Raw genomic sequence first — 15,094 nt, forward strand, 5'->3', positions numbered from 1 at the left:
CAAATATTACATTGTGTTCTTCAAATTAATGACAAAAAATATTTACTTTCTTTAATACTTTAGATATAACGCTCTATGGGAAATGAACACTAACTTTTGTAGCTGATACTTGGCTGGTCAACTAATTAAAGACAGTGTGGCCCAGTTAAAAAAAAAACCAAAGATAGAAATAGTTACCATACTTTTTTTTAGAAGTGAGTAAAATACTTATGAAAACTCGAATTAGGTAATAATTTAGGTTTCTTTCATTAACAATTTTCATTTTAGTCCTATCAATAAGACTAGAACAAAAATTTTGGTAAGTAAATGTTTTAGGATTTTTAAAATTAAGTTTTAACATGCGGATTTATTCATACCACTTGATCTGTAGTAAGAACATGGTAATAAATTTATTATTAAAGATTCCTTATCAATGGCACTAAAAAGGCAAGGTTTGAGAACAACTGAAAACCGACCCCAAGGAAAACTTGTCCGCAAACAGACTTTAAGGCGGTGCTATGGGCAAATAGTGAACCATTTACATGATTCGGTACTGGTTTTTTTGGGAGTCATCTGATGCTAAAAGGACGACAATTGTGTCTGCAGAACTTTTAGACTACAACCGGGTCAGGAAAAGCTGTAAGGCATAGGTATCGGAAGATGTTACTTTTGGAAAAGCACCGCCTGTCCATACTGTAGTTGGCTATTTCTATCAAATGTGAAAGGTGCAGTGAACAAATGTGAACAAGTGTTCAAAAATGTATTTTTTTTCTGATTAAACAAAGGGATACGCATAATTCTAAAATAATGCATCGAAATTAGTCGCCTCCAAAACATGAGATGGAACCAAAGTACACTAAGAAAGTTCTCAAACATAGGAGGCGAAAAAGTAATAGTGTGGGGCTTCTCTCCACTACTTGGTGTGGTGATCTTTTAGAAAGAATCTTTTAAAAATAGGCGAATTCAAGTACTATAATATTTTAGAAATAAGCATGTTATATATGCTAAGCATAATTTACCGGTCCTTGGCGCTTTCCAAATTAGAAAAGTTCTGAAAAACACAGAGTAGTAAAAAGGACTCTTTGATCGAGCAACTTATGACGGTTTTGGTTTGGCCCATTGCAAATTTAATAGAAAAAAAACTGGTAATCGGCCAGAAACACAATGGCGATAAGTCATACATGAAACATTGATCAATTTTACACAGATTTTTATGAAGCATGGAAGAAAATTCCCGTAGCGACTTAAAACAAAACTGACCGCTTGCACGTTTAGGGATGTCGTGCTGTCATTGAGGTAAAAGGAAATAAACCGAATATTAGTACTCATTAGTATGCTTAGTTATAGTGCAGGGAATGTTGTTATAGAAAAGTAACATCAATAATATTAATAATTTGCATTTCTTCCTCTGAGCAAATGGAGTGTCTTTAATTATATGGCCAGGCCACGTTATGGTTTATACCACTCGAGATTCGGATAAAGCGAAAAAAATCTTGTCGCGGAGGATCACTGAAGATAGTCTTTAGTTTTAATATTTCACAATGCCCTCTTAAATACACTTCTGGACACATCTATTGGCCCACCTTGTATTTTCAATTTCGTTTGGTCCTAGCTAAATTTTTATATTAGGTCGAGCAAAAGGTTTTTATGCAGTTTTGAACCTTGCACATTCACAATTTCATTCAATAGTCTTTTTTTTAATTTCGAATACGGAATTTAAAGAAACAAGAGACAATTTGGAGCCTGCTTGTTGATATCAAACAATCGATTACTAAGAAAACTTGGTTTTATTGGTTTACTTGGATTTAATTCTTGAAAAAGTGATTGATATCTTTGGTTTTGCAACAAACATTACTTATTCTTAACATTAAGGTGAGGTTCTCTCAATAATTTATGGATACTTCACCTGAAGTCGCCGCCCAAGCTGTGGCACTTATTCAGGGCGGACACAGCCAAAGAAACGTGAGTGCTCAACTTAATTTAAGGCGATCTGCGGTCCGAAATGTTTATCGGAGGTACCTAGAGACCGGCGGCTTTGTTCGTCGCCAAGGAAGGCCACGATCTCGGGTCACAACTGAAAGGCAGGATCGATTCATCGTGACGACCAGCTTGAGAAATCGTCACCTTACCTCTATTGAGATACAAAAACAACTTCGCGACTTCCACGGTGTATCTGTGAGCGCTCGAACTGTTCGGAGAAGGTTAAAAGAACGCGATATGGTACCACACAAGCCAGCTAATGGGCCCAAACTAACGCGAGCCCACCGAACAGCGCGCCTTCATTTCGCATGCAGTCATTTAAATTGGACACAGCAAGATTGGAGCCGTGTACCTACTCTTTTCTGATGAGTCTAAAATTGTGTTACATGGCAATGATGGAAGGAAGAAGGTCTACCGATGTAACGGAGAGCGTTTCGCACAATGCTGCTTTGAATAGAGGGTTGCTTATGGCGGTGGCTCAAGGATTGTCTGGGGCGGTATATCGGCGAGCGGTAAAACTTAACTTGAGGTTGTTACAGGACCACGGCTGCCAACATTAAATGCTGAAAGGTACATTCGTAAGTGCTTAGGACCTCACGTGATACCATACACGGACTATTTGGGCCCAAATTTCCTTTTTATGCATGATAATGCAAGAGCCCATGCGGCCGGCATCGTCAGGGAATATCTTCGGGATGTGAATATCACAGTTATGGACTGACCAGCCAGAAGCCCAGATATGAACCCCATTGAGCACATGTGGGACGAGCTAAAAAGACGTGTTATGGCTCGTCAGCCAGTTGCCCAGACGATGCAGGAGTTGAAAACTGCCATAGAAGAGGAATGGGAGATGATCCCTCAAAACTTCATACAGCGGTTGATAAACTCTATGCCTAATCGTATGAGAGCTGTGGTAGACGCCCATGGAGGCAACACACGTTATTAAATTAAACCTTTATTTGATAAAACATGTTTTTTATTCAAAAATCAATTGCCATTAACGAGGCACATGTCCGACTTGTTAGGCGTAGCTCCATGTCGTATGGTATTCTGAATTCAAATTTAAAACAATACGATCCAAAAAGAAGGTAAAATGTATCAGGTTTAAAACTGCATCATCAGTTTTTGTTCAATCTAGCTATCATATTTCGGTAGAGGCCATCAAAACCTAAACTCTAAGGTGGGCCAATAGATGTGTCCAGAAGTGTATTTTAAAATAGAAAATAAAGTTCCAATAGCAATCAGAAAAAAGAAATACAGATAAAATGCGGCGGCAATTTAAGATTCCAACAGTGTCTTTAATTAGTTGACCACGACTGTATATTAAATGTAAATAGTTGATTGTGTGCGAAATAAATCACAAAGTTGACCAATATTGTTTCGCGCAAAAATATTATAAAATTACTGCGGCGCTGTTCCGCGAGGGCGTACGGAACCCGACACCAGGTTTTAATTTGAAGAAACGAATCACTGCACCACTTAATCCAGTTTGTCCTGAATCTATAGTGCATTTAAAATTTAGGAACGAATTAGGAGAATTTAGCTTAATAGTGTAGCACTGTAACATATTTGACACTATATTAGGAGAGTGGTAAAATAATAAACAATATTATGTAATATTTTTTTAATAGTATTGGTAGGTAGGAGGTACATAACACACAGGATTCTGGGTTGTTTGGATAAGGGAAGTAAAGATACAATACTATTTTCAATATTTACAAAATATACAATTATCTTTATATACTAGCTTTAAAACTATAATATAATTATGATCACAATATTTTTCTATACGTACGCTCTGTTAGAGTTCAAACCAACATCGAGCACACTGGCATCGGGTCGTGTCCGCACGCGACTGTTGCTCTACAACAATCTAACTCACGTTCACTTTTGCTGCACACTTGAGATCAAATGTTATTTTTACAATATTTAAACTATCATCTCACACACCGACAACAGTCGCAAGCGAAGGAGGCCCGAAGTTTAAACCGTCCCATCCTCATAAAACCACTTCATGAACAGAATTAAAACATTTTAGCCAAATTCTGGGCCCGACGTCGCCGTGGCCCCAACAAACCAACTTGAAGCCACTGCGAAGTGGGACCACTTTGAGGTTAGCCTCAATATCATAAATAAACAAAACTATATTATACTTCTCACATGCAGTTAAGTGTGTAACTGTGTAAATGTTTTTGAAAAACGAAAAATAATTTCGGAATATGCATAATATTCTGATACATTTTAGTATTAATAATTGACATTTTCAGCATACCTCTCAAGGATGTAATTATTATCTAGGCAGATTTTTGTCAATATTTTAAAGGTTGGTTCACAAATTAAGTTACAAATGCATAATCAAATACTAAACAATACTCAATTTAAGGTGACTTTTATAAACTGAATTAGCACAGTATTCATCATGCTACAGTAAGTAATCAAGTAACACTCAAACTTAAGCAATGCTTAAGTATTCAGCTTTGGTTCAATTTATACAACAGAAAGGATTTGGAAATAATAATACGAAGAAATGAACTTATTTAACACAACTTAGAAAATAACTACACCCCAGTTACAAAAAGAAGTAAATATTTTCACGCAATAAATTAGTAATTTATAATTCGCATGTTTCTTACATCATATTTTAATAGCGTGTCTAAATACCGTCATATTTATCACTATTATTCATGAAAACTTATTTACATTAACCTCCTTCATAAGGAGTTTAAATATGATTTTATAAGAGTGTACATCATTGGGCATCTGTTTGCTAGTAAAATTATAGATATTTTAAAATTAATGGACGAAGTGATGAGTTCGTTAGTGTTCCTCCTAGCCAAGTTAAGAACTGTTTGCGACGGAAATATGACAAACAATATGATTATTCATATTTATACATTCTAGTTTTTAACCTTAAAAAGAATATACGTAATAATATTACCTGTGCTATAAATTTATATCGTACTTTATAAAATTACAATACATAAAATATTTTGTACTTTATTTTACGTACGACAGCACAGTCGCACCATTATCTAACTATAATAATAATGCAAGTTATGTGAAATGCCTTCTACTCGAATCAGAAAGTGGCAATATCACTAGAACTTAAATTATGAGAAGTACAATATTGTTAGTTTAAATGTATTGAAAGTTATCAAGTAAAGCTTTTTAGAACATATTTTTATCATTATGCGTTATAAGTACAAAAATCGCTTATTGAAAAAGCAAGTGGACAGCGGCAAATGAGGATGGCGAGTACAAATAGAGATAACCTGAGCGGCGGCCCGCAATTAAAGCAGCAATGAGATCCGAATACGTCGACACTGTATGGGCAGGCGCTCGACGTACATCAGCTGGCTGCTGTACGACTGATTCATTCAACCAAAAGAATGCCGATCCGTTATTGTGCCTTTAAGGAATGTTACATGTATCGTGCTTTCGATTAATTCTAATTAACAACAAGCCTCCGCCAGCGGTTTCATCCGTGTCTCGGTGATCTACTTCCTTTACCCGGATGGGATCAAAACGCCATGTGTATCCCTAGTTTTAAGCTACTTTTCCTCATGAAATTTCAGCCAAACTGGTTCAGTCATTCTTCATTTATAAATGGTGTAATTGATACGAGTTATTGTACTTATTAATATTTAGAAAGATATACATACTATGATATATGTATCCGTGACCAAATAGTAATAATTTATTCTGCATATTTCTCTACCTTTACAAAAGCTTATAAATCATTAACTAATAAAAAATATTTAAATATGAAAAAGCCGCGACGCACCGCAATATTCTTACACCTCGGAAGAAATACATTAACTGACTAAATAAATAATAAAATTAATTTGTAACTTTATTAACTAATTTGTATTATGATCGCTGAGCACACAAGTATTCCAAGCTCGCATATCTATGCAAAAAAAAAATAATATAAGGAAACGAGGACTAACTTAGACAAGAGGTCCTTTTTACACGGGTTCGGGAAGTAATGCAGCTCTGGACGCTTTGAAACCGCGGCGAATCAACACTAAATTCGTCGGTCATTCATTTTTAAGGATCTTTTTACTTCAGCTAATACAATAACTGTCAAGCACTCATTTGTTTGAAGTCTGCCATGCTCCAAGCAACGCTTCACACCTCGTAACAGTAGTTCACATTCGATCTAAAACCGTTACGAAGAAAGAAGCGACGCAAAGCCAATACACAAACAATAATCGCTGGGATAGCCTTTTTTAATAAAAGGCGATATTGCAATGATACCGCCTACTATATATTTATTAATCTATGTTTACATTTGCAATTGAATGAAGTTTATACCTACGTAAATATGCGAAGTCTTTTAGTGAACTATTACAACTGCAGAAAATTATGACATTGGCATAATAGTTTGATATAATACAATATTGTCATACTGAAAACGCAGTTTCTATTAATACATAAAAATCACAACAAAGTATGATCATCATTTTAGCGATAAATTTTTAGCAGTTTATAAATCAAAGAATAATATGACTTCGCACTGTTATATAGCTAATTCAAAAGATAGTCTTTCAGAACAGTATTGAACATATTTCCGATATCGCTAAAGGCGAGGCCGTACGCGCCGTCTATGCGCGTTCGCTTAGTAGCACACTGCACTCTATGCTCCATATGCTCCATAAAATAGGGCTACCTACAGTCTACATTAAAAAGTCAGAATCACAGTTTATTTTCCACATGTATTTTTCCCTTACTATCTTATATAACTTAACTACGTAACTATGATTTTTACAAGTAAACAGTAATCATTCGACCCAGTATTCATGAGTTTCCATTACCTACCGTAATGACCTAAGCGAAATCGAACTTTAGTACGGATAGATTCGATATTTACAAAATTTAAATTATTTTAGACCTAATTCGCTTAAAACAAAATAACAATTTACACTAACAATAAAAATGCTCGATAGATTGCCACTCATCTAATCAGAACCCAAAATTAAATATATTTATCAACTGACTTTGCCATCTATCATTATTTTTTAAAAATTTAAACTCCGAACATCGTCGAACCCAGTCGACCATAACAAAAGTATTTTACAATGAATAAGCTATGACTTATATCTAGTACTTAAATAACTGACGGCTGCTTATCTATGTGAGACTTTATACAGGCGCGTGTGGGGATCCCGAGCCGTCAGAGACGACGCCGCGATACGCGATAACAATAAATAAACTCAAGTTACATTACCACCTAGAGAGTTCACTTTCTCAGAGGTATTACAACTCAATTCCTCAGAAGTTTTGTCACTGTTAATATGACAAAAAATCTATAGTTACTTCAATATTTACTCCTACCAGGTCGATCTATTACTACAATAAAAATGAAGATAAAAATTTCACAACCTGGCCGTATTTACAATGCCTTCTTAAGATCGACTAAATCGATGACGGTTTAATGTCTTCATATAATATTTGAAGCAAACGTTTAAGGAATAAATGCGTCATGTCCAGAGTGAGTCCATGAATAAGATCAGGACTGATTCGTCAAGTTTTAGCTTTCCACAAGTTTGTAAATTTTCTTGCGAAATTGTATTCAATATCATAGAGCATACCTCAAACAGTAGCTATAACAATAAGTAAGTGTGCGATGTCTGCAACACGATGCATCAGGTCTGGTGCGATACGGTTTAAATTCTCATTAGCGAACTCACACGAAGGGAAGATGTGAACTGTGAACATGGCCTGAAAACATACAACAATATTTAATACATCAGTTCAACTACTTCGTAAGGGGCACATTTTAGATTCTCTAGGTGGGGGATCATTTCCGAAATCATTTTGTGACTATCTGCCTAACCGGATGCAGCTGAGTACTGCCTGACACTGCATATCTGACCCTCCTTAACCCGGTTACAGTTATCGGCACGGATGTCGAGCCCTGACTTTCACCTGCGCAGAAGCGATTTATTGGGTCCCTTTGGTGGTATGAAGTGAGCGCGGGGGCCGCGGTAAAGCGGTGATTGGCCCGTAGCGCATCGCGTCATAACCGTCACTCGGGATTGGTTCTTAGCTGCGATTGACGTACGTCAGGACGACGAGTACAGTTCGAGCCAATTTAATGAGGGTTTTCGATACTTTTTCTGCCGCCAGGCGGCGCTTCGTATGCGTCAGGTCCAAACAGCTGTCAAATAGTATGGAATTGTAGGGTCCGAACTTATTGTTTATTGAAATTCTGTTATATTGGAAGTGTTATTGATTTTATTATGGACTACGGTCAGAATAAGGTTTCCGAACTAAAAATTGAGCTAAGAGAGAGGGTGCAAAAGTCACTGGTACTAAGGAAAAGCTTGTTGAAAAATTTGTTAACACAATATGATTTAGTTTTTTTTATTTACTCAACCTCAATAGTAAAACAATAATGCAGTGCTTTAATTATAAAATAAAAAAAACACTAAAATCGTTCACTATTCATAGTAAAGATAAGGACTTTGACAGTTACCTGGACCTGACGACGAGTCGTCGAGCACCGAGGTGCTGCCACCTGGTGGACGCCATTTTAGAAAACCCTCATTGACACCAGTTTTTATGAAATATATTTTTCTTTTTTATAAAAAATGTTTTTCATTTCATTAAAGAATAAATTAAATTGGAGGTCAAAAATGTAAACAAGAAAAGTACCAAGGTACGAAATAGTTTTTTTTTTGTCAAACTATAAAATATAACCTATATTGTAAATTAGAAACACCTTTTAGTACCTAATTCTATCCCAATTTCCATTTCTCAATTAAATCAATCAATATAAAATCTTTCTTTAAATCATTGAGCCAGTATGAAATTACATAGGGAACTTAGGAAAAAATAAATAATAAAAGGGTGTGTGTTTTTTCTTGCCATAAGTGTACGGTGCGCAAAGCGATCCCCACTCTTCCGCCGAGGGCTCGATATCCGTGCCGGTAACTATACCCGGTCAACCCAATACCCCTTGGTAAGACTGGTTGTCAGAGTTTCTGGCTTATAACTTTCCATAACAACTGCCAAGGATGTTCAAATGACAGTCGGGACTTAGTTTACTATGGACGGACAACTTGTGTGTTATGACATGATGGTGACTACCACAGATCGACCGCGCCAAACGTTGCTTAACTTTATTGATCTACCGACTCCTGCGGCGGTTACTTAGCCAAGGGTTCCACACACAACGGCCACTCCGTATCTACGATAACAACTCGAGTGTTTAGGTCTCATCTCGAAATAACTGTCAAAATATACTGCTTCTTGCAGTTTTGGCCCCATTTTCCAATGCATGAACATACCTGATGATGTCCGGGCGGTGCTATGTTTACGATCCCAGCAGCTTGTTTGCGCTGGAGATATGTAATAAAGCCGGCAGTAAGGTTAGTAGACTGCTGTAGTACATCCATATGATCACGACCGCACGGCAAAGCCAAGAGCATGCAGTGCTCGTTTTCCATCTGTGAATGATCGATGATTCATTACGATTTAATCTATACTAATATTATAAAGCTGAAGAGTTTGTTTGTTTGATTGTTTGTTTGTTTGTTTGTTTGTTTGAACGCGCTAATCTCAGGAACTACTGGTCCGATTTGAAAATTTCTTTCAGTGTTAGATAGCCCATTTATCGAGAAAGGCTATAGGCTACTTTTATCCCAGTACGGGAAGTAGTTCCCACGGGATGCGGGTGAAACCGCTGGCAGAAGCTAGTTATCAATATACTACATGAACAAAATAATATTCTCTTTCAGAAAGTTATTAGAATTGATATCGTTTTGCTTACCTTCATCTTGCGGTGCACTTGGTCCAGCTGCGGCTGCTCTAAGCGCATCCGTTGAGCAATACGCAACAGCGGCGTCGAGCCGTCCGCGTGTCTCGACAGCGTGTCGCCCGCGACGCCCGGGTTGCCGCCTACAAAGTGCATCTGAACGGCAGCCGAGTCGTTTTTAAGTGCCAACAACCCTTGCCACATGACCGGGTAGCGCTGGAATACAAAAGCATAATGAGCGATAGGGTCAGAAGGAGGGCGCGGATCGGTAAGGAGGTCGCGGACGACGCGGGTACTGACCCGGAGCAGCATCTGCAGCGAGTCGGCCTCGCGCGGCACCTGCGAGGCGTGCGGCGGGCCGGGCGCAGGGCCCGCGCCGGGCGGCAGCGCGCCGGCGGGCCGCGAGGCGTGCGCGGGCGGCGGCGAGCGCCCGCAGCCGGCGGCGTAGACGGGCCCGGGCGCGCGCCGCAGCACATCGCGGTAGGCGCCGGGCGACGCGCGCCCGCCCGCCGCGTCGCGGAAAGCGGCGGGCGACAGGCGGCCGGCCGGCACACGCGCCGACGGCGGCCGCCGCAGCTCCAGCGGCGGCGTGGGCGCCTCCGACCCTTCGGCTTCTAGAGACCTGTCGTGAGAATACGAGTTACCGTTTATGTGTCACTCGAACGCACAGTGACATTGTGAATAGTGATACTAACATAGATTTAAGTTTCTATAAAATAACAAGTTTTTGGATAATAATAAATTAATCATATATAAGATGTAAATGACTACTTAAATCGACCCCATCTTTTCTACCTGGTGTGTCGTCCCTAATCACATTAAATCCTATCACAAATACTTTATGATATTCTATAGGCCGTGTAGCGACGGCTTAAGAATACATGTGTCGCTACCCCTTCTTCCAGTGAGTGTCGTAGAATTCGACTAATGGAGTCAAAAATGCACCGAACACCAGTGCGAGAGAAGGAAAACTCGAAAAAAAACCCTCTATCAACCCGTCTGGCCAGCGTGATAGCAGTAGGCTAAATTCCTCCTATGGGCAGAACAAAAAAGCCACGGCCCCTAGTTCCCGGCAGTCCCGCTATTCCTGGTCACGGTGGCGACCGTGGTTACGGCGGGACAAGGGGTGCGAAGAATCTCCGGGTTACGAGAGGCCACCAAACAAAATTGACTCTTGCGACGTACAATGGCCGCACGCTACGGCTTGACTCGCATCTGGCGCAACTCGAGGTGGAACTTGGGAAGATTAGGTGGCATATATTAGGGTTATGTGAAGTTCGAAGAGAGGGGAAGGACACCTTAACCCTCGAATCAGGTCACCTAATGTACTTCCGAGAGGTAGACCAACAATCCCAAGGTGGCGTTGGGTTTCTGGTTAATAAGTCCCTAGCTGATAACGTTGTGGAGGTGTCTAGTGTGTCGAACAGGGTAGCGTACCTTATCATAAAGCTCACCGACAGGTATAGCCTCAAGGTAGTGCAAGTGTACGCACCGACCTCGACACATTCAGACGATGAAGTGGAGGATATGTTTGATGATATCTCAAGGGCTCTCCACTTCACTACAAAGACCCAGTACACCGTTGTCATGGGGGACTTTAACGTACAGATTTGCGGCGAATCGGCAGTAGGATCCTATGGATTTGGAAGCAGGAATCATAGGAGGCAAATGCTCGTCAACTTCCTCGAACGCGAGGGGCTCTTTTTGATGAACTCTTTTTTCAAAAAGCAGCCCCAAAGGAAGTGGACGTGGCAAAGCCCGGACACTATGACTAAAAATGAGATTGACTTCATCATGACGAACAAGAAGCACATATTCAGAGACGTCTCCGTGATCAATAGGTTTAATACCGGTAGCGATCACCGACTTGTCCGAGGCTCTCTGAATATCAACTTCAAGGCCGAACGTTTCCGCCTGATGAAGGCCAGGCTCCGACCAACACTGCTCCAAACCATGACAGGATCTGAAATGTTCCAGTCAAATTTGGAGAACCGATTTGCCGCCGTGGAAACCACAACAGACGTTAACCAGAACCACGAATATGTGGTTCGGATCCTCAGGGAGATCGAGATTCTGTAACATGCAGCGTAAGGGCAAGAAATCAAAGCTTTCGGAAGAGACATTAGGGCTTATGAAGAAACGACGTGAAAACCCGCCTGTCACTTCGTCAGCTAAGCGGGCTCTAAACCAAGAGATCAACAAGCACGTACGACGCGACCTCCGATGCTCCAACACTCTTGAAATTGAAAGAGCAATTGAGCTGAATCGGGGATCAAAGGTGTTCGCACAATCTCTTGGAAGAAGACACTTGACGAAGCTGACCACAACAAGTGGAGAAGTCGTTTCTTCGGTGCCGGCAGTCCTTTCGGAAGTGGAAAATTTATATGGCCGGTTATACGCATCGCATGCATCTCGACCTGATTCCGGAAATGAGGATTCTAGAGCCACATTAACACGCCATTTCACCGAAGACCTGCCAGAAGTCAGCAGTGGCGAAATCGAGATCGCTCTGAGACAGCTCAAAAATGGAAAAGCCCCTGGCGAGGATGGCATTACAACAGAGCTATTAAAAGCAGGAGGTAAACCCGTACTGGGGGAGCTCCAGAAGCTTTTTAATGCCGTCCTGTTTGAAGGGAGAACTCCAGAGGCGTGGAGTAGGAGTGTTGTCGTCCTGTTCTTCAAAAAGGGAGACAAAACCCAGCTGAAGAACTATCGACCCATTTCCCTTCTAAGCCACGTTATAAGCTGTTCTCAAAAGTGATCACGAACCGACTTGCGCGAAGACTCGACGAATTCCAACCACCGGAGCAGGCTGGGTTTCGGAGCGGATACGGAACCATAGACCACATCCACACAGTGCGGCAGATTATACAGAAGACCGAAGAGTATAATCAGAACCTGTGTCTAGCATTTGTGGTCTATGTAGGTTGTCAAGTAGATTGGCGATACATCCAAGTGATGAGATGTCTCTACGAAGCCGCTACAATGTCCGTCCAAGTACAGAATCAGCAAACTAGGCCCATACCGTTGCATCGAGGAGTGAGACAAGGGGATGTTATTTCCCCGAAACTGTTCACTAATGCAATGGAGGATATGTTCAAGACGCTTACCTGGAAAGGACGCGGCATCAACATCAATGGCGAACACATCTCTCACTTGCGATTTGCTGACGATATCGTCATCATGGCGGAAACGCTGCAGGACCTACAACAGATGCTGAACAACCTGGCTAAATCTTCTCTACGCATCGGCCTACGGATGAACTTGGACAAAACCAAGGTCATGTTCAATGAACATGTTCTACCGGAACCGATTGCGATACACGGCGCCGTTCTCGAAGTTGTTCGGAAATATGTATACCTCGGGCAGACATTGCAGTTAGGTAGAAACAACTTTGAGGACGAGGTGAATAGGAGAATTCAGTTGGGTTGGGCTGCATTTGGGAAGCTACGTCGAGTCCTAACATCGTCGATCCCACAGTGCCTAAAGACAAAAGTCTTCAATCAGTGCGTCATACCTGTCATGACTTACGGAGCCGAAACGTGGACACTGTCGGTACGGCTGGTCCACAAGTTTAAAGTCGCTCAGCGGGCAATGGAAAGGGCTATGCTCGGCATTTCTCTGAGGGATCGCATCAGAAATGAGGTAATCCGTCAGAGAACCAAGGTCATCGACATAGCCCACCGAATCAGCAAGCTGAAGTGGCAGTGGGCTGGCCATATTAGCCGAAGAACCGATAACCGTTGGGGTAAACGAGTTCTAGAGTGGAGACCACGCCTCGGCAAACGTAGTGTAGGACTGGCAGGAGCTGGATGCGAGAAGCCGAAAATCGATCTCAGTGGCGTGCACTTGGAGAGGCCTATGTCCAGCAGTGGACTGCGATAGGCTGATGATGATGATTCTATAGCGAATTGTAAAAAAATTACCTAATCCATTCAGTGGTTTAGCCACAGGAGTAATTTTTCGTTTTCATAATTTACAACATCACGTGTAAAGCAGAGATAAAGTTAGGAGTACCTATCGAATGTTTTTACCAGTAGACAGCTGGCAGTTTTCAAGGGAGAATTTCCGTTGTTTGTTATTACTGACTCTTATATGGTGTTCTAATTTTAGGACATTTTTTCTTCTATTTACTTTGTTTGAAAAATGCATTTTTTTTTTACGTATTTTATTTTTTTCTTTGTGCTCGACATATACGTAATATAAACCAGTATATTAACGTATTTAATTTAATGTGATTAGGTACGACACACTGTATAATTATGTCATTTTTGATGACATTTTTATAGGTTGGCGATGTTATTGGCTATGATAATTTATGGGTATTTTTAAATACTTTTATCTATACTATGTGTTACACGTTGTATATATTTCTGTTACTTTTGTCATCATCCTCCGAGCCTTTTTCCCAACTATGTTGGGGTCGGCTTCCAGTCTAACCCGATTCAGCTGAGTACCAGTGCTTTACAAGGAGCGACTGCCTATCTGACCTCCTTAAGCCAGTTACCCGGGCAACCCAATACCCCTTGGTTAGACTAGTGTCAGACTTACTAGCTTCTGACTACCCGTAACGACTGCCAAAGATGTTCAGTTACAGCCGGGACCTACAGTTTAACATGTCATCCGAAACACAGTCATTGGTGTTGGTGTCTAAGATATACTTAGAAAGTACATACAAACTTAGAAAAGTTGCATTGGTACTTGCCTGAACTGGAATCGAACCCGCACCCTCATACTAGAGAGGTTGGTTCTTTGCCCATTAGGCCACCATGACTTTTTTTTCTGTTACTTTTGTAACATATTGAATATGTTTGTTACCTTTAAGAGGTATATAAATACCTACATCTATTAGGCAATGTAGCCTGATATTAAGAGCGTGTATGTCAAGCGCGCGCCATTTGGCCTAAAAAAGTACTTTTCAAACCACTGTTTCTCTTTAACTACTTATTCTATAACTATGTTATTTTTTTAATAACGCAAGGTAATTTCACTGTCTATATAGTTAATTGAACATAAATTTCAATTTGTGTAGTTTAAATACTTAAAACCCCTATAACGTAACAGATGTTTTATAAAATTCCCGTTCAGCGTCTATTTCGAAGCTTAAAATATGTGAAAACAGTAGCAAATCTAATCATATTAATTTTTTTACTCATAGATGAAATCCCCATGCCTATAGTTAGTTGAAAACATTTTTTGATTTAGGACTCTATCTTTCAGAAAAAAACATTTTAACAATGAGAGAAATTGTGAATTTCAAATGCTTTTTTTACCTACCTATCTTACTTAATTTAATATATAATAACTCTTTCTTTAAAACATAAACTTTATATTATAATTTAATCTCTCGTTTTTATTTTTTTATAAATTATT

The 15,094-nt window shown here is 40.1% G+C and overlaps 1 protein-coding gene across 4 annotated transcripts in view; it reads right to left on the reverse strand.

Annotated features, from left to right (window-relative positions):
- Positions 1–3,568: 3,568 nt before the first annotated feature.
- LOC124638960 (protein split ends) overlaps positions 3,569–15,094 on the reverse strand; it is a 122,676-nt gene continuing 111,150 nt past the window's right edge. For all 4 annotated transcript variants that reach the window (XM_047176142.1, XM_047176141.1, XM_047176140.1 and 1 more), the window contains 4 exons: positions 10,022–10,343; positions 9,737–9,937; positions 9,255–9,413; positions 3,569–7,683 (listed from right to left, as the gene is read on the reverse strand). In XM_047176142.1, coding sequence (XP_047032098.1) covers positions 7,555–7,683; positions 9,255–9,413; positions 9,737–9,937; positions 10,022–10,343 — 811 coding nt within the window. In that variant the 3' untranslated portion in view covers positions 3,569–7,554. The remainder of the gene's footprint in view (positions 7,684–9,254; positions 9,414–9,736; positions 9,938–10,021; positions 10,344–15,094) is intronic.

The sequence above is a fragment of the Helicoverpa zea genome, chromosome 18, assembly GCF_022581195.2.
Source record: "Helicoverpa zea isolate HzStark_Cry1AcR chromosome 18, ilHelZeax1.1, whole genome shotgun sequence".
Classification (NCBI taxonomy): Eukaryota; Metazoa; Arthropoda; class Insecta; order Lepidoptera; family Noctuidae; genus Helicoverpa; species Helicoverpa zea.